The following is a 21790-nucleotide window of genomic DNA, read 5'->3' as shown; positions in this document are numbered from 1 at the left end:
AGGCCGCCACGCCCGCGCGGGTTCGTTAGAACGCCTAGTAATTATTCGGTACTAACGTCAATATTGCATTTGTATATAGTAGATTCCTGTGCCGTGAGGAAGTGTTGTCTCTGAGCCATAAAGTGCCATAATACACGGAACAGGTCACCGTACTCCAACTACCGCCGCCAATCACAGGCCTCGAAGCCAATCGCCTCCAATGTCTTCAATGAGGAGCTTCCAATGAGTCGACGACCTACAACGGAGGCATCTTGTATTCGATTATAGTAGAAGTGCACAAACTCCAAGGGCCTTCAGCGACCACATTGTCTGTGTTTCGGCATCCATCGTGGTGGCCGACGACGTTTGCGACACTGGGACAACCTCCCAACGCCAAACGACCACGAAGCCTTGGTTGTTGATCGAGGGTCCTGCCCCGGTCTCAAGCATTGGCCCAAACGTCGAAGTGACGGGCACTAAAGATGCAGAGGGGGAGGCGGGGGCCGACAATATAAATCAGATCCATACTGCGACAGATCCAGATGTGGCGACGATGGAGCCCGTCGAACCCACCAAGTCGCCTCCAGGAGTCGATGCGCCAGACACGACAGAAAGCGCAACTCCAATAGGAATCAAATCATCACCTCCTCCTCTGCCAGTACCAGCGCAGGCGCAAGTGTCGACTCCGAATGTAGAAAACGAGGGCGACGCAACTCCTGCTTCGGGTAGCGACTCGGAAGCGGAGACGGTGGTGCTGCCTGGAGCCGATGGCTACTCGCCCTCGAAGCTTCGAAAGAAGCGAAAGATCAAGCTCGAAGACAAGACAAACGAAAATGGGGGCGACATCAATATGGATATTGATGTTGACACTGACAAAGATACTCACATCGCCCAAGTAGACGTGAAAGCTGAGGAAGGTCAAACCTGGAATGAAGGCGCAGCTTCCCTTTTGGGAAAGAGAAAACGGTCGAAACATGGCAGCGCTATCAGACCTGATGATAACCATACGGGGAATTCCAGCGGATTAAGCTCTGTTCCTACGTCTCCTGCTGCTCGATCATTGCCAGGTCCTCCCAAGAGAACGGGCTCTGAGCTGGTAAGGTCCAGGTCCCAGTCACCAAGCGTGCCACGAAAGGAGAAGAGACACTCAGAGCAGGTAAACAATGAGTCGGGATCTGAACGTGATAAGGACAACCGTCGCTCACATAAGAGGCGAAACTCTAATGCGAATAATTCTGGTAAACACAGCAAAAATTCCGCCACAGACGGTACACCTCAACATCACCGAACGGAGTCTCCTTCACCTACAAGGCATAACAACACATCTGCTGCGAATGGCTTAAGCCACAAAAAGAAAGCTATTCCAGCTCCACTACGCACAACCAAAGACCATTCTATCGACTATCAATCTGACGCATCATCAACTGGCGAATCGCCATACCCACGACGCTCGAGAACATGCAATCTTGGGACACCTCCAACGGGGGATTTAGCTCACTCGGCAAAGATGCCCCCGCATCGGAGAAGGCCAGATAGATATGGACGTACGCCGCTCACGGATGCCTGTGAAGACGGTGACTACGACAAGGCAAAGCACCTTCTTGCAGAATACCCAGAGGACCTCGACCAACCAGATGCAGCTAGGAACACGCCTTTACAATGTGCAAGCTTGAACGGCCACGAAGACATTGTCAAAATGTTACTTCAGAATGGCTGCAACATACACTGCAAGAACGATCTTGGAGACTCGCCTCTTTTGGATGCTGTAGAGAATGGCCACTTGAAAGTAATCAAACTTCTTCTTGGTGCTGGTGTGGATCCCCGTGCACGAAATAAGTTGGGTGAGGAACCTATTACGAAAATCAATAAAGACGATGAGGACGCCGATGCAATACGGGAAGCTCTTTTAGCGGCCCGATCGACATATGCACAAGCCCGCCCCTCAGCCACCAGCCAGACTCCGCAAGCCGAAACCAGTGACTCCAGGAATCGAAGGACCATGAGCCACGGCAGATCGAATAGGACCGGCCAGCACCAGCTTTACACACCACTCACTGTCACCACTCTCAGAACTGCAGCAGCCAAGGGCGACCTTCAAACTGTGGGCTTGGTAGCTTCAGTTCTCGAAGAAGGTCTCGATGATGCTGAATCTTTGATCGCAGCAGCCAAGGGCGGCCACGATGAAGTCCTGCAGATCCTACTGGCAGTCGGCAATGCGAACCCCGATCCGTCTCCTATCCCTGGGTCCTGGGAGTTCTCAACGCCAATCCTTGCGGCAATTGGCGGCGAGAACATCAAGGTCATTGAGCTGCTACTTGCAAATATTGATGATGGCAGATTCGACCCTACAAGAACTTACCGCGGCCGAACCTACTATGAGATCGCCAAGGAACGTGCTGGGCCCCTTTGGGAGGAAGAGGAGAAGGTCCTGAAAGGTGCTTTTGATAACTACAAGTCGCCAGCACGCACTGGCCGCTCTAGTCACTCCTCCAACAATCAACCGTCTAGGTCTTACAGGAAGAAGCCATCGGATGCATCTGATAGACCAAACGCAAGCAAGGAAAAGCATGAGGCCGGGGATAATGGGGTTGACCACAGACGGGATCGATTGGGTTCTCCAGGTAAAAAAGGCGCCAGTCGTTCTAAGGAAGGTGGTGAGGGTCTTGATCGAGAATCCATCCCGTCGCCTTCTCGGGAGAGAAAGAGATCAGAGCTCGATCGAACTGTCAGCCCATCCGAATCAGAACCAGCAAAACCCAGGCGTAAGCTGATATCCGGGAGGGATTTGAAGGGCGGACGCGAGAAGCAAAAATCAAGCGTCTCGATAACGTCTCCGCCTGGGGCTACCTCAGCTGGCGCCGATGACGACAAGTTAAATGCAGCTGGGAGAAAGAAAAACCTACAGCGCTCAGACTCGAAGGCCGCCTCAGATTCTGCGACGGAGCGGTCGAGATCCGCTAAACGGGAAAAGTCGACCGACCGCATGTCAGCAACCAGTGCACAGTCTCCAGCCAAGAGACCGAGGACAAGCTCAACACCTCCATCTGAATCGCAAGAAGCTTCAAATAAGCGTAGGCGTCTCGAGTCAGAATCAAAGGGGCTACGCCGTTCCGAAAGTGTACGAGGCACATCTCCTAATCATCGCAAGCCAATCCCACCTAGATCAGATTCATCAATGCAGAAACCTAGCTCCTCAAAGGAACAAAGGCCTGATCCTAACCGTAAAAAACACCAGAAGCTGCCCGGCAAGCCAGCGCTTTCTGGCGAAAAATCTTCTCACAAAGAGGCCAGACCTCGTCCCACTGAGGGTGTGCCAAGCGCCAGATCAAGCCAAGAGGCCGATCAGAAGACCGCTTTCGCCGAAGAGTCTGCAGCGCTCGCTAAGAAGAAGGCCCAGAAGGAAGCAAGGGAAGCAAGGGAAGCAATTGAAGCGGAACGAGAGAAGGCAGAGCGAGAAAAGGCAGAGCGTGAAAAGGCAGAGCGTGAAAAGGCAGAGCGTGAAAAGGCAGAGCGTGAAAAGGCAGAGCGAGAAAAGGCAGAGCGACAAAAGGCAGAACGAGAGAAAGCAGAGCAAGAGAAGGTAAAACGAGAGAAGACAGAACGAGAGGTGAAGATCAAGAAGGAGGAAGACGACCGTATCGAGAAGGAACGCGCCGAGGAAGCAAAGCGACAGGTAGAAGAGGCTCGTGTAGCTCGTGAAGCGGCAGAGAAGCGCAAACGGGAAGAGCAAGCTAAGCGAGCGGAAGAGGACGCTAGGAGAGCGAAAGAGGAGGCCGAGCTCCAGGAGCAGCAGAGGCGGGAAAAAGCCGAGGCGCAGCGTCGTGCTGATGAGGAAAGAAAGCACAGGTTTGAAGAGCAGCAGCGCATTCAGCGGGAGGAAGCAGAACGCAGACGGGCTGCCCATATTGCTGAACAGCGAGCGGAGCGCCTCCGTATTATGAAAGAGAAGGAGGCGGCGCGCCTTGCAAGATTGCCTCCTTTGCTGCGCTGGTTCGATGGTTTGGCCCAACCCGCAACGCCAGAGGTTGCTGTGAAGTTCAAGCTCATGCAGGGCGTCCGCTATGATACGATCGTGCCCGAGGCAACCGGCGAGCCGGATGGCAGAGAGCAGTGGCTGCTAAACACGCAAGTCGCACTCCTCCTCGGCGAGAAGGACCTCCAACTTAGCCGATGTAAGTCGCACCGCCACTCCTATAGCCCGTGTCTTTACTAACACCTATCTAGACACAGCATGGGAGCGCGTCTCTGCATCACTCCTCGCCAAACAGGGCCTCTGGCGCGTTGAGAGCGATATGTACTCGATGGTGCGCGCGGACCTGCGTCCCTACAACCCCCAACTGGCCGCGAACCCCTTCCAGAGCCTGTCCCCCACGGCAGCCGACGCCATGCGCAAAGCCACCATGCCGCTCTTCCTCGGCCTCGAGCTCTTCTTCGTCAAGGTCGCCGACCTGATGTTCATCGCACCGTCAATCCCGCATCTGCGCAACCTCCAGCTCGATGTCCAGTACCACGAGGCGCTCCCCGATGAGAGTTGGCTGGGCCGCCTGGCCGTGCCTGCCAAGTGGACGCACGACCCTGATTGCGAATCGTACCTGGGTTTTACACCAGGCACGAAGTCGTATGCTAATGGGGATCTTGTGAGCGAGGCGGGTGCCAAGACGGCGGTGGTGGGAGCGACGCCGTTTCCATCGACGAGAGTTCCTCGGGCTGGGTTCGTAAAGATGAAGAGGGGGGACCCGGAGTATGAAGATCTTGCGAAGCAGCAGGATTTGGAAGATGGAGAGGTTAATGGGCAGGCAGCGAAGGAGGGGGCGAATGGGTATGTGGAGGCCGAGAAGAGCGAGGGCGAGGCGCCGAAGAAGGAGAACGGGGCGATGGTCACGAATGGAGTTGGCGCGAATGGGGTTCTGTGAGTGCAGGGGGGGCGGATTGGCTTTGGTTTTGTGTGGCTGGCTGTTTGGCTTTGTTTACGATACCTGTTATGATATGACTGTCTGCATGATGTAAGCGTCGTTGGGACAACGGGATGTGATGAGGTGGGTGTTAGAGGTGACTTAATGATGGGCGGGTGTTTTTGGTGGCGAAGGGTCCGATTGAAGAAGGCAACGAGTGAGGTGGATATTGGGATGTGGGAGATGTAGAGTATGTAGCTCGATTAACAAATCAAGCAATGTTCTCGTTTATTCGTCATGATGTTCGTTTTCTCAATATTACTTACACAAATTGATGTGATTTCCTGGCATAGATAAACTCTAGATTACGCACACAGTGTATTTCAAATACCGGGCTGCCTTGGATTCCTAGATCCGTTATATATACAGAGACAGTTTCATTACCCCCCCAATAATCCAAACCAACCCAACCAATGCAGCCTTAATGAGAGTGCGGGCCTTCCCTGCCCCCATGCTCGTAAACCATAAAAACGCCAACAAACATACACATACAGGAAGGTTCCCAAGCCCGAACTCTGCCTCTAAGGTCTACACAAGCCAACTCTGTCGACCCGATGAGCCAACACACGGTCAACCATCAAATAGATGGCAACACGTTACAGTGCTGGAGCCAAAACTCCCCAGTCTCGTTCCCAAAAACAAATGACACTCATAACTCATAGCCCCTTGTCCCCTTTATTAACCCCTGCGCTTCTCGCCTCCCCCTCCGTTGCTGGGCTCCCTCCCCACGCCCAAGGCATCCAAGTCCCCGGCACTTTCCTCCCACCCGCACCGGCCTCACCAATCCCCTCCAACGGATCAATCGTCTCAAAATCGCCCTCAATCCTACTCTTACCAAGCTCACTCAACGCCGCCTCGCTCACCCTCCTCGGCACCTCCCCGTCCCCCCCAAGCAGCCCACCTGGCATACCCCTCCCCGCCTCCTCAGAAGGGGAAGCCGTTGCCTCGCGATCCAGCGCCGAAAGCAGAAACATGAGGCGCTCGCGTTGGGCGCTTATGAAGGACGCGCGCTCGGGGCCCTGGATGGACTCCGGTACCAGATTGGTCGCCTGCACCGACGGGGACGATGACGTCGCGGCACTCACCGCGTTGGCGAGCAGTCCCGATATGTCGGCGGCGGACCAGCCTCCCCCCGCCGCAGCTGCGAATGCCGGGCGCGCGCTGGGAAGGTTAAAGCGCTCGAGGAGGGAGGCGGTGTAGGAGCGCTGTGCAGGCGGGGGTGGAGGGGGTTCTTGCTGGGTTGGGAGGCCGAGGAGCTGCGACTTGGCGAGGTTGAAGGCGCGGCGGAGGTACATCCAGAAGGAGGTGCGGAGGCGGTGGTGGGTTGTGGCTATGAAGTCGTCGATGGCGAGTTCGTGGGTACGCAGGAAGGGGTGTAGGTGGGTTTCGTAGATGAGGCGTGCGCCTTGGGTTTGTGGCGCGATGAGGTAGAGGAGGAAGAAAAGGCGGAACCAGGCGTAGAAGGGGATCCTGGGTGGAGGGGTTAGCGGATGTGTCTGGGTGAGGTGGGGTGGAAAGGGGGACACACCAGTATAGGATGAAGTAGAGCCACGATTCAGCGAGCAGGCCGCATGCAAGGACAACCCAGTACATGAGCCATGGCTTGAGGAGAGCGGGATCGGAAGCGTTGAGAGCTTTGTAGGAGGCAAAGACGGGGAAGAGGAAGGTGGCGATGGACCTGGAAGGGTTATTAGTATGGAGAGTGTGGAGAGCAGGCAGTGGTTGTAGCGGGGAGGTGGTGAGGTGGTGAGGTGTGGGGTAAGGGGGGGGGCGTACGATAAGAGCATGGCAAAGACGTCAAACATGGCTGCGGCGAGAAGACAGCGAGAAAGCTGTGCCGGTCTAGAGAACGGAGCTGCTGTTCATGGGTGATTTATAGTAGAAGTGTATATCTACGAGGGCGTACGCTGAATATTCTAGTAGTAAAAAGAAGTGGTACGAGGGGAAGTACGAGGGGAAGCTATGGAGGATGACGACGATGGTGGTTGTTTGCATCGCGGCAGTCGATGCGGCTTACATAAGCGAACATGGACTGACGCGTGACCTTGGGAGGTAACTTAAAGTGGTTCTTAATCCTTATCCAAACCCTTTATCGTCGCTTTGTGTGGGGATGGGGCGTCTGTCAGTGAAATGAAACTCCACATGAACTCTGAAATCTCAAATCTAAAGCTATGTTGCCGCTATCGATATTGTTTCTACAATATCGATAGCGGCAACATAGCCGATCGCGGTGAAGGCGGTAATTCTAGGTGGCTATTGGAGAGTATGGCAATCGCCGTCGTATCTGTAGCTACCATACGCAGGAACAACTATCAATCACAATCCCAGGCGCTTGTTCCTCATGCAAGTGACGAGTTCTCTTCACACCCAACGCAATTTCCGCCCCGCCTAATATCCGCGATGGCGGAAGTAATGCGGTATTACCACACCACGGCATGGCATCATGCCCATATCCAACACAGGCCGGCCCCCTGATCTCCAACAATGGCACTGTTGGATCTAGGGCAAGGGGAGCCTAGACCACTGTTTTCTCTTCATGCGCAGCGTTCGAAGGCTGTATATCCCTATCATAGCATCCTTGTCCTAAGGAACAAACGCTTTGATCTTGTAGAAGCTGTCTGCTGGTTTTCGAAGCCACTTTCGGGAACCACACAGGATATATCACATGCAGGGGTAAGACTGATGTTGGACGGGGCGAGGGCTGAGCGAAGTGGGCCTCTGTTGGAGTCAGGATGAGATGGTGATCTACGCTAGGATTTTTGGTAGATTTTTGGTAGATATTTTGGTAGAGTTTTGGTAGATTGAGTTTGTTGAGTCTGTTGGTGATGTGAGGTTATAACAACGTTAGAGGTCAATGTGTTGTAGGGGGCGTTTATGGGGTGCAGGGCAATGGAGATGAGTCTGTAGCCGATCAATCACTGGGGCACGGATCCGGGGTCACGGATTGGGACAGCTTGCCGTGAAAGTTACAGCACTGGTCTGCCTTGACCATCACGGCAGTGATTGCGGCTACTCTGGCACCACAATGTCAGTTCGGAAGTCAGTTATCAGAAACTTGGTGTCTCGGAACAACCTCCAAGGAGATTACATGGCAAGTCTCTGACGTCGTAATGGCGGGCTCGGGTTGACTGTAAATTAGCGTTGGGGTGGTGGTGTTAGTGGGGTGGTGGCGGTGGTGGTATTGGTGGTGTTAGTGGTTAGTGGTTAGTGGTGTTGTGGTTAGTGGTGTTAGTGGTGTTAGTTTAGTGGTGTTAGTTTAGTGGTGTTAGTTTAGTGGTGTTAGTGGTGTTAGTTTAGTGATGTTAGTGGTTAGTGGTTAGTGGTGTTAGTGGTTAGTGGTGTTAGTGGTTAGTGGTGTTAGTGGTTAGTGGGTGTTAGTGGTTAGTGGTTAGTGGTTAGTGGTTAGTGGTTAGTGGTTAGTGGTTAGTGGTTAGTGGTTAGTGGTTAGTGGTTAGTGGTTAGTGGTTAGTGGTTAGTGGTTAGTGGTTAGTGGTTAGTGGTTAGTGGTTAGTGGTTAGTGGTTAGTGGTTAGTGGTTAGTGGTTAGTGGTTAGTGGTTAGTGGTTAGTGGTTAGTGGTTAGTGGTTAGTGGTTAGTGGTTAGTGGTTAGTGGTTAGTGGTTAGTGGTTAGTGGTTAGTGGTGTTAGTGGTGTTAGTTTAGTGGTGTTAGTGGTTAGTGGTTAGTGGTGTTAGTGGTGTTAGTGGTTAGGGGTGTTAGTGGTGTTAGTGGTGTGCTAGTACCGTGCTAATAGCACCGTGGTGCCTGACCCTGGTAAGCTTGTCAACTGGCTAGGCCCCGCGCACATACTAGGGACGGCACGTGCGGCTGATGCACACCCGCCCGTCGATAACGTTGCCGAGCCGTGGCTTGGTCGGGATCAGGTGGGCATGATGGTCATGATGGGGGCCGCGGAATGCGTGGAGCGAGATAGGAGCTAGATAGGAGCGAGATAGGAGAGAGATAGGAGAAAGATAGGAGCAAGATAGGAGAGATATAGGAGTGAGATAGGAGCGACGATAGGAGTTCGGGGTTTGTCTGGTGGTGTTGGTTAATTACTCCGCATACAGTGCAAGAGCAAGAGAGTGCATAGCCAGCCACTGAGCTAGTCGAGAGATGGTTAGTTGGCATGGGTTACGGTTTATTTGGAACAAGTGCCGTTTCTGCCCAATAACGAAGCCGCAAATAGAAGACAAGGGAAGAGGCCGACGAAGGCGAGAAAAATCGAGAGCCAATCGATTGCGGAATTTGTTTCGAGGGGATCGTTGTTGGTGCTTAGATGGAACGGATTGGCGTCGCACGGCTGGCTCGACCTGTCAGAAGAGGCGTCGAGGCGCCCGCGCTTGCGATTGGCCAGACAACTCTCATTCTTGGGACAGATGCGGATTTCTGATTCGCCAACGAAAACTGGCAATGTTTTTTTTTTTCATTTTCGTCTCGGATACGGAGAGGATAGGAGGTGGAAAAGAAAGTCGTGCGATACTGGCGTGAATGGCGGCTTCGGCTAGGGCGGTCTTGTTTGGGGTTAGGTGAAACATGGTGAATGGGGGGCTAGTTGGATGAAGAGTATGAGGTCGACGAGGAGGATGTGGATGTTATTGAGGCATTTCAAGTGCCCGGGGGGGTGGGAGGGGACCAATCGGGGAGACTGAGCAACGGAGAGTGGATGGGTTCCAGCGAGCATGGCTCGGGGCACGGGACCTATCTGTTGCGAATGGGGAGGGAGATGCGATGAGCGACGGGATGTCTTCAGCTCAGGGGGATTCTATTCTCCTGATGAAGAGGCTACAGAGGGTCACTGCGATGCGCTGAACTACGGACGGGAGGGGGAAGGGAGTGTCAAAGGCGTCAAGGCTCGAGCCGCCGCGTCCGTTAGCGTCAGGACCGTTTTGAAATCCAATAGTCAAGAACTTGGGACCGGAGCCAAGAGGGCGAAGTACAGTGGCGCTGGCCACTTGCAATGCACCCCACGCAGAACAACAACGGTGGGGGGGGGGGGAGGCAGATCTCAGGCCACGGCAGGCTTAGGGTATTGGGCCTGTCGCCGTTCTATCTGGCAGCAAGCGGTCGAAGCGGGGGAGGGGTGTTGAGATCAAAAAGTGAAGATCTGGCGATGTACCTGAGCAGTACGAGCAACCGAGTACAAGGTTACACATGAAAGGATAGCAGGCACCATGGAGGATACACTGAGGATACACTGAGGATACACTGAGGATACACTGAGGATACACTGAGGATACACTGAGGATACACTGAGGATACACTGGAGGACAGGCTGTTGAGAGTATCGTACAGTGGGTATGCTGGGGATATGAGAATTGGGGCACTGTACTCCTCGTTGTAGCACTGTGTACTCACAGAGGTACACAGAGACTCGCGAAGGTACACAGAGACTCACGAAGGTACAGAGACTCGCATAGACTCGCATAGACTCACATAGACTCACAGAGACTCACATAGACTCACAGAGGTACTTCCCCTTCTCCCCAACCCACACCAGGCTCTATTTCGTTCCTTTTAGCAGCGCCACAACACTAACTTACCACAACCACAGCCACAACACTATCACAGCCACAACAATACACTACACAACACTACCACAACACTACACTACACTACCACCACCACTACACCACCACCACCACCACTACACTACACAACACTACCACAACACTACACTACCACCACTACACTACACAACACTACCACAACACTACACTACCACCACCACCACTACACCACCACCACCACCACCACTACACTACCACCACCACCACCACTACACTACCACCACCACCACTACACTACACAACACTACCACCACCACTACACCACCACCACCACCACCACTACACTACCACCACCACAACCACCACAAGGGTCTAGGGGTCTAGGGGTCTGTTTCCCAGGTATCTTTCTTGTCCCTCGCCAGTCCTTCTGAACCACCTCCTCCCGTCGGAAATATCCACTCAACTCCGCCATACTCACCCATCATCATCTACCATCGCCCATCAATACATCATCGTTGTCCTCACCTCTCTCCCCTCACCTCTCTCTCCCCTCACTTCTCTCACCTCTCCCCTCACTTCTCTCACCTCTCCCCTCACCTCTCTCTCCTCACTTCTCTCTCCTCACTGCTCTCTCCTCACCACTCCACACCCCAGCTCTTTATAGGCCTAAGCCCCGAGCTAACCCCCCCCCTTGTTGTTTCCATCGGAAGGACGAGAGCAGATCAAACCCTCATTATAAACACTACTTTCGTCCTTATATACACACAGACAGTTTATCAATATATACCCACTCTCCCACTCTCCCACGCATACGCCCCAGCCCTGCTGCAACCTCCTGCATCTTCTTCCGAATTACTCATACTCTCCATACTCTCTCCATCTCTCCATACTCTCTGCATACCCTCTGCATACTCTGCATACTCTCTGCATACTCTGCATACTCTCTGCATACTCTGCATACTCTCTGCATACTCTTGCATACTCTCTGCATACTCTCTGCATACTCTCTCCATACTCTCTCCATACTCTCTCCATACTCTCTCCATACCCTCTGCATATTCTGCATACTCTCTCCATACTCTCGAGACCCGTGCTTTCATTTTCATGCACCCCACCCCACGGCACTTACGTATACATCATCCACAGCATCACCGCCGCCGCCGTCGTCCCCGTTCTTGTCGCAAAACCAGACCGCACTCTGCCACGCTCCGTCAGCAGCCAACGCTCGCAGAAAGGTGGCTGCAAGGCCCACCAGCACGAGTGTTCCCATCCAAGCCACATCCTGTGTTGTGCTACAACTCCAAGCTCGGAACCCAAGCTAGCTCTTTTTGACACTCCGACTCGGCTTTCCCACTTCTCTGCGCCCTTCTCACCTTCGCAGCTCCATATTAGACAGTCGCGGAAAGAATTTGCAGCTACTCCGGCCAACTTCTCACTTCAGTTGCTGCAATCTGCTGGGGGGATTTGACACCTAGACCTGCCCGGAACCGACACTCCGCCTCTTATCATGCGTGTACATAGCCACTGTTCCTGAACCTACCCACTTTGACCAGGAACCAGTCCGGAGAAGGCTGCGCAGTTCTATTCCTACCAACAACGACCAGAACCCCCCTCGCGACCTATGATCTGGGCATCAACGGACCAGGACGAGCAAGCAATGCACGATATGACGGGCCACTTTGGCATGGACGATGACCTGACCCACCAGCCGAGCAGCGAGCAGCACGGTAATTACAGCAACAACGTCTGGGGAGGGATTCCCCCAAATAGCTATTCCTCCCCACAACAGACATCGCCCATCTATGAATACCAGAACTACCACATGATGAACCATGGGCTACCGCACAGTCTACCCGAGCAGTCCACCTTTACGAGGATGCCGCCTCCACCGGCCCATCAACAAACTCTCCTGCCACTTCTTCCCGCTCCGGCTTGGATGAATAACACGCCCGCGATGTCCAGCTTTCCCTCCACCATGCCCAGCATGTTAACGAACCCGGGCGGGCACCCGACACGACCGGTCAGAATGGCGCCCAACTCTGCCCGGATGCGGGCGTCGAAACCGTCGTCACAACCTGGCGGCGGCAGGAAATGCCTAAGAGATGATGAGAAGCGGCATATGTGCCAAATCCACATGGACTTTCCGAATATGAAGCAGGCGGAAATTGGGGGTAAGTTGCTATGTTCTTGCCAAATTATGGATGCTAACATCTGTATAGCTGTCTTCAATGTCGAGAGAAGGTATGCGCTTTAGGCTCGTTGATTCTCCCCAATGAATTATCTAACCGCTGTAGCACTGTCTCCAAAGTCCTGCGCCAGAAGGAGAAGTTCCTGTCCCTCGAAGAGCCCAGTGTCTCGCCTGCCAAGCTACCAAAGGGCAGAGCACAAGACATCAATCTCGCCCTCCACAGCTGGTGGCACAACGAATGGAAAAGGGGCATTTTGCGAAACCGTGAAGAGATTAGAGAGGAAGCCATCAAATTTTCCAGTATCCTTAATAACCAAGAGGGCCTCCAAAAGGCCCATGACGACCAGTGGCTCGATGAGTTCGTACGGAACCACAACGCCAGTACGAAAAAAGAGAAGCAACACAACGCCAGTATAAAAAAACAGAAGCATAGCGGCCGCATGAAACTCTCCCGCCGCTCATCAGCGACGAATATGGCTGACATCCCCATCTATGGCCAGGGTTCCGCAGGTTCGTCCATTGCCAACACGCCGAGCGGACACTCGCCTGGCTCCCCGTATGACTTTGCATCGCCACTGTCTGGAGTCAAGGACGAAGACGATTACGCGCCCTTTAGCTCCAGTGGATACCGCCATTCAAACTCACGTAGCACTACATCTCTGTCCAGCAACTTCACTGACACGACTGTGGGATCCTCCTTCTCCGGCGACGGTTCTAGCCCCGCAACCCCCTTCCCCTACTCCCCGGAGACGACACAAGGTCCGTTCGCGCCGCCACAGTATGCGGGGAGCATAGCACCCTTGGACCCACAGCGCCTGCTCTCGCAGACCTTCCCCATACTCGCCATCGACGCGGACACAGCTACAACTGCCACCTTCCCCCACCACTCCACCTCGCCGACCTCCCTCGACGGATCCTCCGACCCCATAGCCATAACTCCCTCAACGACCGCCAGTACTGCGTCGACCTCCCCAACCCCAGACGACGCCCGCCTCGCTCTCGAGACCTTGCTCAGCTACATGGAAGTCGCGGCACCACAGGGCCTCGTCGACGAAGCCGAATACCAAACCGTCGTCAAGCTGACCGAGCGCATGCGCCAGCACAGTCTCGGGTCCATCAGGGGCGACATCGAGCCCGGGAATATGGAGTGCAGGATGGGCGTCGGTGTGTAGACGGCTCGTGCGGTTACGGCACGGCGCACAACGCACGGTGCCGATGTTGGGCCCGGAAATGCCTTCCGTATTACTGTACAGTGCTGTACCAGTACCAGTACCCAGTACCCGCCACGGGTGCTGCCGCTGCCGCGCTCCCGAGCACAATGCACACACGTTCCCGCCGCCCGCGCCCCGCGATAACTACACGACAAACCACACCTCCTTGGTTCGACTGCTGCTGCTTCTGTATCGAGTTTCGCAATGCGTGTTGTTTGTTTCGTCATCTACGTTTCTATTGTTTTTATTGTTTTTTGGTTATTTCCTTTTTGCTCTTGCACCGCAATTACGTTTCTAACAGGCTCATATACCCCACATACCCTCCATAAAGACATACCATCCGCGCAAGCGGGCTTCGCTGTGATTAGCTTTTTTGTTTTTAGCTTTTGTTATTATTTCCTTGCAAAGTGTTGAGTGTTTACATGCGTTGCCTAATTCAAATATCACTATTTGCTTTTTGTGCCTGGCTTTCCTGCATTGTCTATTTGTTGTTTTACTGGTATTGTCTCAGTGTTTGAGTATTTCCCTCCCGTTATCGTTACTCTGTATTTTCAGTTTACAGGGAATGGGATGGGAACAGGGTCTAGGAAGAGAGGGAGGAGGTTCAACCCACCAAACTCTTTTTATAGCGCGGAGATGGGCGATGGGGGGGATACTGGGGGTTGAAAAAAGGGGTTGATTGTATGGGAGTGAAATCAGACTGGTTGGAGCGCCCACGCGCGTACATGGAAAGGAAGGGGAGGAAAGTAGTCTCAGAGAAGGAAGGTTGGATATAGCAGGCTCGAACGAATGAACCATTTGGGCGGCCCAAAGTCTGGGAGCCCCTTCTGAACAAACATTTCGGTTGCAATGGCTCGTTGTGTATGTGTGCCCCATATTATGTCGGGGTGGGAGGAGATACACAAACCCTCCCCCCAAAACCCCCTAGAAAATTCTATCTACACCGCTATCTCAACCACATCAGCGCCCCCAACTACTCCCTTGCCCCCAGCAAGCTCAGGCAGAAAACCCACCACACCAGCCTCGAGAAGCGAATACACAAAACAGCGATTCATCCACGCATCCCCCCAAACCCCCAACATGCGCTCCACTCCCTCAATCTCCTCTTCCCTACCTCCCTTCACCTTCGCCTTCCCACTCCCAAAACACACACCCCCCACCCACCTCGGCACCAGCCCAGCCACCCCCTCCGCAGCCCTCCTCCGCATCCCCGCCGCCTCCTCCCCAACCGGCACCGGCGCCCCACGCGGACTCGGCGCATTGAGCGGAAATAGCAAGCCACGGAGCGCCCTCAGCGCCGGCGCGGCTGGGGGCAAGAGACCGAGTATGAAATGCGTAAGTAATCTGATTAATCCACGTTAGCTTCGCCGAGCGACCTGTCACCTCGCGCGTAAGCATAAAAAAATGGGGGGTGTATAAGGCTGACTAGCTAAGGTGGGGGGTGTGAAACGAGAAGGGCAGCGCGAGGCGGAACTCAAGCGAGTTGCTAGCGAGGTAACACAGTTATCTCCCCCCCGGGCGGATGCCTCGATCGGGTATTCTGTCCCTCCCGCTCAAGGCGCACGCCCGTTCCCAGGCCTAAACCCGGGGGGAGGATAAGCCCAGTCTGGTCCAAACCAGGAGGGCACCCCAGGGTAATGTGGCACATCGGGCAAGGGCTCGCCGGTGCCGGGTCCCCGTCGTGGCATAACCGCTTCTGTCGTGCTTGCGACACCTGTTTTGTATCGGGTGGGCACAGCGTGGGACAGAGACAGAGACAGCTAGTGCGGAGGGTATCTAAGTTAAGTTTGGGGGGGGCCCGAGGTGAGCCGCGATGGACGTGGGGGGTGGGGGTGAAGGGTAGTGCCGGTAGTGCGATCGCTTGATGACACGATGTTGGATGGGGGGGAGGTTGCGCGATGTGGTAATGTGAATCCGGGGGGCCGTGAGGCCGCCTTTCAGCTCACCGTCTTGGACGCCTCGTTCGCCGATCGGTGAGAACTGACGAACTGGTTGTGGGTACTGATGGGTGTAGGGATATAGGGGAGGGATGTAGGGATGTTTGAAGGGATGTACCTCTGTACCCGTGAAGACCATAGACGTACATGGCTGCCCAATGAGGCACAAGGGCTTGGATGCATCTGCAATGCATCTGTATCGCGCACGGACGGCGCGTCGGGGTAAACTTGCTCTCTCCCCGGCCGCCTTGCATTTGTCTGTGCACTCGCAGAGTCTGGCATTGGTAGGAGCGCCGGCGCCTAATAGACTTTGGTGCTGTGCACACCTTGTACCTGCGAGGTACCACCGTCCTCGTACACAGGTACAAGACCAAAGATGTACAGCCAAAGTCCCATATGATGTGCGAAGTAAGAAAGTACGAAAAAATAAAGCGAAAAAGAGAGGGTAGAGCCGATTGAGGAATGGGTTGCGAGACGAAACGAAAGAGCAGAGAGCTGATGGGATGGATAAAATAACGAGGAGCGAAGCCCGCTACAACGTCACATCATCATCTCCATCCAACTCCCTCTCCTCCTCCCCCCTCTCGTCCATCTCCCTAAAGCCATCTTCCCATCTCCACCAACGACATCGCCGAGACCAAAAACACGCATTCGTTCCCAGCTAGGAAACAGCCTCCCATTCGCCCAAACACCACCAAAATATTGGCTTGGCAATATTCATTTCGGATCGGAGGTAAGAAGATCAATTCTCCTTCGCTTGGTTTCTTCGCGCCTTCGGCAGATTTGCATACGCACGATAAACGCACGGTCCGCTGCGGGAATAGAACAGATGAAAAACGTGGGCAGGATAGAACAGAACGATCGCACATACCTGTCAACCACTCCATCGACCGCCCCCACCCTTCCATGCCCATACAGCATTACCCACTGCCCCAGCGCGAGCACTCCATATGCCCATGGCATCCGCTCCTCGAGTTCGACCTGTTTTGCCAGGAAACCCCACATCTTCATCCCAAGCACCGGCGTCGGCCCTGTCGCCGTCGTCGGCTCTATCGTCGATTTCGACAACCGAACCCCACGACGCGGCAACGACGACGAAGTCGCGACTGCAATGACAAGAGCGCGCACAACAGCGAAAGAGAGGAAAGCGAACTGAAGCACCATCCAAAACGTCGCCTGCCACCCCCCGTTCCTCTTCGTCCCGTCGTCGTCCCTATCAACCCTTCTCGCGCTCTTCCCCCACGCCGCAACACCCTCTGCCACCTTTGCGATCCCCTCCCATATAACCCCCGGCTCGCACGCCCTCTCCACTGCCTTCTCAATCACGAGATCGGCGAGGATGGAGCCGACGAGGGCCATGAGCGCGGGGTTGTGGCGCTCAGTGGGCGGGAGGAGGGTGTGTAGTAAGCGCTGGGCGAGGAGCTCGCGGTAGGCGGCGTCGTTGGAGGATTGGAGTTCGATACTCGCAGGGTCGGTCGGGTCGGGGACGGGTGAGAGCGCGGGGTGAGGGTGGAGGGCGTGGTATATCTGGCGGGGTGAGGCGGCATAAGGGGGTGGGAGGCGGCTTGTGTGGGCGGTGCAGTATGCTGGCGGGTTTGTTAGCTGATGTACTTGTGAATGCTTTGCGCCGTTCCCTCGTAGCCGTTCATCGCTCTCCCCTATTCCCCGGCCACTCGCAAACAATAAAAATCAAACTCACCATCAACATGCCCCCTCCCTACTTCTCCCACAACTCCCCCAACCTCAACAACCACCCCTCCCCATCCCCCATTATCCCTCCTCCTCTCCCCGAGCCTCCCCCAGCCCTTCCTCACAACCCCTTCCACTAACTCTCCAATCTCCCCCACAAACCCGGGATCCCCTGTTATGTTTCCATACCACTTCACCACAAACTCCCGCATCACCACCGCCAGCAGGGCATATATCTCAAAATCCACATCCTTGTCTCCCGTGAGAGGTTTGAGGAGGGACGAGAGGGGAGTGTCTTTTGAGGCGGTGGGGTGAAGGGTGCGTCGGATGAGGGCGCTGGTTGCGGCGGGGGAGAGGGCGACGAGGAGTTGAGCCTGCGTTGGTTGTGGTGCTCGGGGGGCGGGTGACGGAGTCGCTCTGGTGGGTTTTATGGATGTAGTGGAGGATGGTGGTGCGTGAGAGGTGGTGGTGCGTGAGGGTGCCATGGTGGGCGTTGTGTGTGCTTATCTGTATATCTGCTCCTCCCTTGCGTCCCGCAGAGCGTGTAGCGCGAGGTGTATGCGTCTCTCTTCCGTGCAATTCGTTCGCGTGAAGTCGTGCTGGGCTTGGGGTATATCTGCATCCGCTGCGTGCGCCGGCCCTTTCGTCTCGACTCGAAGCTTATGAGCTGTGCGGCCTTGTGTTGTCTCGTGCAGTACCGTATTCTTGCGCCTCGTCTTCGCGCTATGTCCTATCCTCGAGTTGAAGCTCTAGTCCAGCTTCAGCTACCTTCCCCGCTCCTTCCCTCTGTCCCTCCTTCGTTCCTTCCCCCTTGCCTTATTCCCCTCCTTCGCTCCTTCCCCCTTTCCCCCTTCGTTCTTTCCTTCTTTCGATATTTCGGTCCTTAGCTCTTTCCCTCGCGTCTCTCTCGGTCGCTCTTTCCCTCTTATATTTCACACTTGCTGCTTCCTCCTATATCGCACACTACAACATCCAGTCGTCGCTTCGTATCCTGCGCGTATCGTGTCGTCGTCGTCGTCGTCAAAAAAAAGTTACCGTATCAATAAAGGTGAGGGTCACCCAGCCCAAGCTAAGTGACGACACCCGCCGCCCCGCTGCCCCACCCACTAGCGCATTGCGGGTTACTGCTTGGCCCGAGCGCGCTGGAGACGACGCCTGGCTGGATAGTGTAGCTTATTATAATAACTGTCAACTCTACTACTGTATAGGATCGGTATGAACATGCATATTCAAAGTCATATCACCGGCACGGTTTTTAGAGGCGTAGATACGGCAATGGCACCATCACCAAACCCTTGTTTCGCCCATTTGAAGAGATTGAGAACAGTGTCACCAAGAGAGGGCGTGGAGTATTATAGCGGGGAAGGATGAGTCGGAGGGAAGGTAGCTGCAGCTAACTATAATAGAATCAGCTAACTTCCACACCCACCTCCAACCAATATATCCCGACACTGCCGCCGCCGATCTAGTGGGCGCGCAAGAACCCCACCGATTGCGCCGTCCATAGCTTAAGGAAACATGGCCTGATGGAGGCCGGTGATGAAGGACCGGGCAATGTGGGTGGCTGTCGCCGCACTGTTGCCGTCGCTGTTGGTAAAGCTGTCGCCGCTCGCTTCTCTCCTGCCACCGTTCGCTATGGTACTACCGGGAGTGCAGCAGGCGGGTGGGTCCTAGAACTCCTCGTCAAAGAGCTGTTCCATCACTGTTGTCAGCTTATGGAGCTCCGAGACAATCTCCCCAGTCCTCCTGGGGTGTAGATTTGCTCGCTCATCTCTGGGCAAAAAGAGACATCGGGGCGCTCGCATATATACCAAATCACCACCGCATCAACACTCTCCTTCGCCGCTCCCTCCTCCCACACTCCCCTATTCCTTCCAGCCTCCAGAACCCACCCGCCACACTCCAACCCACACCCTCAAACCCCAGATCTCACACCATGGCCCATTTCCATAGATCAGTCAGCGCAGGCCAGAACCAAGCCCCAGACCCGAATCCCTTGTTCATCTGTATCGACTGCCCCAAGGATATTACAGTGGCTTCTAGCGAACAGAACCCATTTCTTACTTCAACTTCCAGCTCACTTCTTTTCTTCACCACCAACCCTTTCTTTGAACGACTTACGTTGTGATCATGGCCGAGGTGTTTAAGACCGCTAACTCGGAGTATGGCAGCGGCAGCGGTGATGCGTAGATGAAGAGTGACAGGATGTTATGCGGACTGCTGTCGCGGTGGATTGCTATCACTCTCACCCCGCCACCGCTCTTCCTGTCACCGTTCACCCCCCTACCGTCGTCTCTCCTCCCCTCTCAAACCCAGTCCCCTTCCAACTCATCGCCCATTCAATCCCCTCCAACACCGACCGCAACACAAGCGCCGGCCGCCATCTGAGATGGTAGTGGTATTCTTTTTGGTGCCATACAACGGATATGATCGGAGAATATATAGTGTAGCGTTGTACGAGAACCAAGTACCCCTCAGACAACGAAGGTTTCGTTGTTTCTCTCCTTGCAGAGAGGCACATGAGTAAATAAAGTCTGTGTGTAGAGTATATAGTGTATGAGCACGAAAACCGCGCTTAGTCTGCCTCGCTCGAGTAATATTTCATTCGTTGAAGAGACTCATGTTACATGCATCTCCTCTTTTTTCCTTCTTTCCGCTTTTCCCTTTTTCTCTTCCCATCTCCCATCTATTTAACCAATCTGGTGACATAGTCAAACACATCCACCCAGATATTCTCCATCCCCATCCCCCAAATAAGCACACACGGGCATAAAATGGTAATGTCTCCGCCGTGTCTGTCACCGTCTCCATCCATGCGACTGTTGTCACCGCCCACCACCACTATCTCTGATTCCGATCTCATTTCTGTCCAGCAACTTTGGCTCGATTTGCCAACCTCTTAGAGCGTGGCCTTGAACTCTGCCTCTGACATTTCAGATATGCACGCTTTTGTCATTGTGATGTGGTCGATTATTTTGTGGATCATTTCCCTAGCTGTTTGGTTGATCTTGACCACCATCACCGTCACCCTCATCTCCTCCCAAGCGTTGTCTACACCAATAGAGACGGTGCAGAGGTAGAGGGGAGTCTTATATAGTGTAATATATACGAGCATGAGCACGACTATCCCACCTCCCTGACTCCCCCGGGGATACTCATGTCAAAACCTCATATCCCCCCCCTTTAACATCCCACCGTCTCCTACCTATCAACCCACCCCCACCCCAATCCCGCACACCTTCACCCTTGACACAAAAAGCCCCAAACCAGCACACTAAACCGCCCAAAACCCCCAAGTAAGGATACAACCCCCTCGCCACACTACAACCAACAACCCCATCAACCCCCAAGCCTCAAGCCTCAACCCCCAAGCCTCAACCCCCCCATAAACCAAGCGTGGATGAGCCAACAGGGCATCCCTCTTCCAACCACCAGCTCAACCACCCCCTTCTCACAAGGTATAACGAGCACAAGACCGCTACTACTCCAACAGGCCACTGCAGATCTCAACATTTCTTGTAGGATTTCTATGGCGTATGGCGTGACGTGAATGTGTGTTTAGGGGGGGGATATATAGTGCGTGCGAGCAGCGAGGAGCATCCCACCTTCCCCCTCCCTTCCCCAGGCGATGCTGCTTCAAAGCCTCACACACCCTCATCCCCCCATCCCTCCCCAATCCCCCTTCCACCTCCCCGCCATCGATCTCCATCCCCATCCCCATCCTACCACACACAACAAACCCGCATAAAGCCATCCCCCCCCCCCCTTTAAAAACCCCTCCCCCTCGTCTACAAAACCACCCACCAAATTGACACGTACAGGCAGCTCGCGGTATTATTTGGAGCAGCCATACATCTACCTGTGCCCCTTTCCGCAGCTGTCTACGCCCACGCGCCGGTTTTGACGTCGACCATGAGGCGTGGTGTGGAGGCGCCGCCGAGGAAGGGGGGGAAGTGCTGTCACCACCGTCTTTATCACCACCACGACCAAGACCACGCCTTATCATCCGTTCAGGCGTCTTCTTCGGTCGTTGGGGGGTTATCGAGTATCCACGCTCCATCGTCCCTAGTCTCTCCTACTCCCCGACCACTCGCCTCCTTATACCCCCAGTCGATCATGGGGATAGCACGGGTGTGTTGATTTAAGGGGTTTCTTATTCCATACACTCCCCCCCCCGGGCTTCTCTATCAATCAAGCCATGTAGAGACATACTATAAATACGATTTTTACCCCCCCCCCCCCCCCCACCGCGTTCTCACCTATAATACCACCCATCCCCCCCACAACACACACACACCAACCATCAGCATCGTACGGCACATGACCC

General features: G+C 54.4%; 5 protein-coding genes across 5 annotated transcripts; 3 read left to right on the top strand and 2 right to left on the bottom strand.

Moving 5' to 3' along the window:
• Positions 1-532: 532 nt before the first annotated feature.
• HOS4 lies at positions 533-5114 on the top strand (the record flags this gene model as incomplete). The annotated part of the gene is made up of 2 exons (XM_024469063.1): positions 533-4151; positions 4204-5114. 2 exons carry the CDS (start codon positions 533-535, stop codon positions 4890-4892), a joined length of 4308 nt encoding a protein of 1435 aa, XP_024323328.1. The 3' UTR covers positions 4893-5114.
• A 68-nt stretch (positions 5115-5182) lies between these two features.
• Positions 5183-7971, bottom strand: VC83_05440 (uncharacterized protein). The gene is made up of 3 exons (XM_024469062.1): positions 6708-7971; positions 6460-6609; positions 5183-6401 (listed from the first exon to the last, which is right to left on the bottom strand). The coding sequence occupies exons 1-3, from the start codon at positions 6734-6736 to the stop codon at positions 5588-5590; spliced, it is 993 nt and encodes a 330-aa protein (XP_024323400.1). The 5' UTR covers positions 6737-7971; the 3' UTR covers positions 5183-5587.
• Positions 7972-12059: 4088 nt separating this feature from the next.
• Positions 12060-13798, top strand: VC83_05439 (uncharacterized protein; the record flags this gene model as incomplete). Its single annotated transcript, XM_024469061.1, has 3 exons — positions 12060-12609; positions 12658-12679; positions 12733-13798. 3 exons carry the CDS (start codon positions 12060-12062, stop codon positions 13796-13798), a joined length of 1638 nt encoding a protein of 545 aa, XP_024323438.1.
• An 810-nt stretch (positions 13799-14608) lies between these two features.
• VC83_05438 (uncharacterized protein) lies at positions 14609-15436 on the top strand (the record flags this gene model as incomplete). The annotated part of the gene is made up of 2 exons (XM_024469060.1): positions 14609-15172; positions 15272-15436. Exons 1-2 carry the CDS (start codon positions 14687-14689, stop codon positions 15434-15436), a joined length of 651 nt encoding a protein of 216 aa, XP_024323439.1. The 5' UTR covers positions 14609-14686.
• A 975-nt stretch (positions 15437-16411) lies between these two features.
• VC83_05437 (uncharacterized protein) lies at positions 16412-18283 on the bottom strand. Its single transcript, XM_024469059.1, has 2 exons — positions 17474-18283; positions 16412-17360 (listed from the first exon to the last, which is right to left on the bottom strand). Exons 1-2 carry the CDS (start codon positions 17946-17948, stop codon positions 16492-16494), a joined length of 1344 nt encoding a protein of 447 aa, XP_024323444.1. The 5' UTR covers positions 17949-18283; the 3' UTR covers positions 16412-16491.
• Positions 18284-21790: the final 3507 nt, after the last annotated feature.

The sequence above is a fragment of the Pseudogymnoascus destructans genome (genome assembly GCF_001641265.1).
Source record: "Pseudogymnoascus destructans isolate 20631-21 unplaced genomic scaffold scaffold_13, whole genome shotgun sequence".
Lineage (NCBI taxonomy): Eukaryota > Fungi > Ascomycota > Leotiomycetes > Thelebolales > Thelebolaceae > Pseudogymnoascus > Pseudogymnoascus destructans.
This window is presented reverse-complemented; position numbering and strand designations above follow the sequence as displayed.

Excerpts from the sequence above, each read along its gene's own strand:
- VC83_05437 (XM_024469059.1), bottom strand. The coding sequence starts at position 17,948 with ATGGCACCCTCACGCACCACCACCTCTCACGCACCACCATCCTCCACT. Across the intron at positions 17,361-17,473 it reads AGGGAGGGGGCATGTTGATG|CATACTGCACCGCCCACACA; the intron begins GTGAGTTTGATT and ends CAAACCCGCCAG.
- VC83_05440 (XM_024469062.1), bottom strand. The coding sequence starts at position 6,736 with ATGTTTGACGTCTTTGCCATGCTCTTATC. Across the intron at positions 6,610-6,707 it reads GTCTTTGCCATGCTCTTATC|GTCCATCGCCACCTTCCTCT; the intron begins GTACGCCCCCCC and ends TAACCCTTCCAG. Across the intron at positions 6,402-6,459 it reads CTCTACTTCATCCTATACTG|GATCCCCTTCTACGCCTGGT; the intron begins GTGTGTCCCCCT and ends CCCTCCACCCAG.